Source organism: Pollicipes pollicipes, unplaced genomic scaffold (genome assembly GCF_011947565.3).
Source record: "Pollicipes pollicipes isolate AB1234 unplaced genomic scaffold, Ppol_2.1 Scaffold_6686;HRSCAF=7923_pilon_pilon_pilon, whole genome shotgun sequence".
Taxonomy (NCBI): Eukaryota; Metazoa; Arthropoda; class Thecostraca; order Pollicipedomorpha; family Pollicipedidae; genus Pollicipes; species Pollicipes pollicipes.
Window position 1 is genome coordinate 45,683,276 of NW_023596921.1, and position 1,979 is coordinate 45,685,254.

At 56.4% G+C, this 1,979-nt stretch overlaps 1 protein-coding gene across 1 annotated transcript in view; it reads right to left on the reverse strand.

The window, feature by feature from the left end:
• Positions 1 to 579: 579 nt before the first annotated feature.
• Positions 580 to 1,979, reverse strand: part of LOC119108425 (serine/arginine repetitive matrix protein 1) — a gene marked incomplete in the record, with an annotated part of 50,001 nt that continues 48,601 nt past the window's right edge. Inside the window, 1 exon segment of the mRNA XM_037231995.1 lies at positions 580 to 1,624. Coding sequence (XP_037087890.1) covers positions 1,588 to 1,624 — 37 coding nt within the window.

Here is a 1,979-nt window from a genome sequence, read left to right on the forward strand (position 1 = left end):
TATGTATATATATATATACACATATGTATGTATGTATGTATATATACATACATATATGCGTTGGAAACACATCCGCTGGAAGACATTTTTCCTTCCGACGACAGCACATTTCGAGATTTGAATGGAAACATCCTTGTCCGTCCTGTCGCATGATGCAGAAAGTTTGAAGGCGGCGTCCAACATATGAAAACTTCTTTTCATTATGGCTGCGAATTATGCGCATTCTTTACAAGAAGTTAAACGCCCAAATTTGCGCTAACACCCTTCATCGCCGCCGCAGTGCCGGCGACGCGCGAGGCCACTTCCCGGAGTCAACAACGCAACGTCTCGGAACAACGTCGCGCCTCGGAGTCGGCCCCGACAGCGCACACATATGTCTGACGCTCAGCTCCATGGTACGGCTGGTCCCCCGGCAGCGAAATGTAACCCGAAGACGTTTACCGCATGTGTCTGTTGCGGTCACCATAGTCTTGGAGCGACTCGTTCGGTGTCTTACCTTGGCCACTGGCTGAGAGATACCATGGAGGGAGGTCCCTTCATAATTTCTTTCTGTTCTCAAAAAGCAGTCACGAGCTATCGTTCACGTCTAGATATATGTATTTCGAAGCTGACTTAGCGTACAAAAAATAAAGAAATGCTAAGGAATCTTTGATGATCTGGGCGTGCACCTTCACACAATAGTGTTTCGCAATTATAAGTACATTGTCATGGCGTCCGCGTGCGCCATGAATGCGCCAAAACACACGCTGCGCACACAACACACGCCAGCCAGCGGACTGCACGCGATATGCAGATACACACGGCACTGCGCGGCCGTGACGTCACTTCGCCTCCGTCCGGGCGCGTTCGAGTGTGCGACCCTGGCCGTGGTCTGCCGGCTCCAGCAGCCGTCGACGTCGGTCGCTCTGGGCAGCCGGCGCCTCGGTTGAGCTCAGCGACGGGGCGGCACGTGTTCACGGACGGACGGCTGCGCGTGGGTGGGGATGCGCGGCCAGGACAGCGGCACAGCACACGCCGCGGGCGACTGCAGCGCGGTGGCGCTGGACAAGCTGCCGTGTGGGGCGGGCCGCGGCGAGACCGGCGCCCATCCCCCGGCGGTTAGAGACGGCCCGGCGCCGTCCCCGGCTTGCTGCACTCACGCATCCCCCGCGCCAGAGACACGCACGCCCAGGTAACGGAGGCGAGTGGACCGGACCGATCTCGTGTCCGCTGCCGGACTGCGACGAGCGCGCGCGCTGACTGAACGGAATCAGAACGCGCGGGCCGTGGATCTGGCCCCGGCGGCCGGAACAGGCTCTGCCGCTGACAGGCCTCACGTTCGCGTGTGTTCGACAGCTTTTCTTCCCCTGTCAGCTCCAACTAATCAAGCGGCAAACACGCCGCACCATGCCGCGCGAGTGCGGGCGTTGATACTCGAAGAAGCCGTAGGCATGCAGTGATCAATTGAAAACACGACGCCAGTGGCGATGTGACTCTGCGACGGTCTTCATTCCGGGGGTCTCTCCAGAATGCTGTGGCGGGACCTCTGGCCGGTGGGTGCTGCCGACACATGCTGGGGAGGCGGCGTGCGGTGACGCACCGATGTCCTCAGAGCACGGTGACGGGTACGTCACCTATCATTGTCCTGAAAACGTAATAAGGTAGTCTCAGGTGACAGAAAGTCACGCGTTTGAAACTACATTTGTTTGCAACTTAACAACGATCAACTACACTTGCAGCAAACACCATAAGCCCGCGCCCCGCCCTATCAACAAATCTTAATGTTCGTGGGTCTTTTCCGATCCACGGTCATATGAGATATATCGGAAACCGAGTGAAACATGTTGCTCGAGTCGACGGAGAAGCGGGACTGTTCTTTGTCTTCCAACTATATGCATAGCCACGACGCTATGGAAAATACCACAGTGTTTCGGCAAAAGTCAGCGAACGCTACAGGACAAACGCTGCAGGCATACGTTGCTAAAGCGCATGAAAGTGGA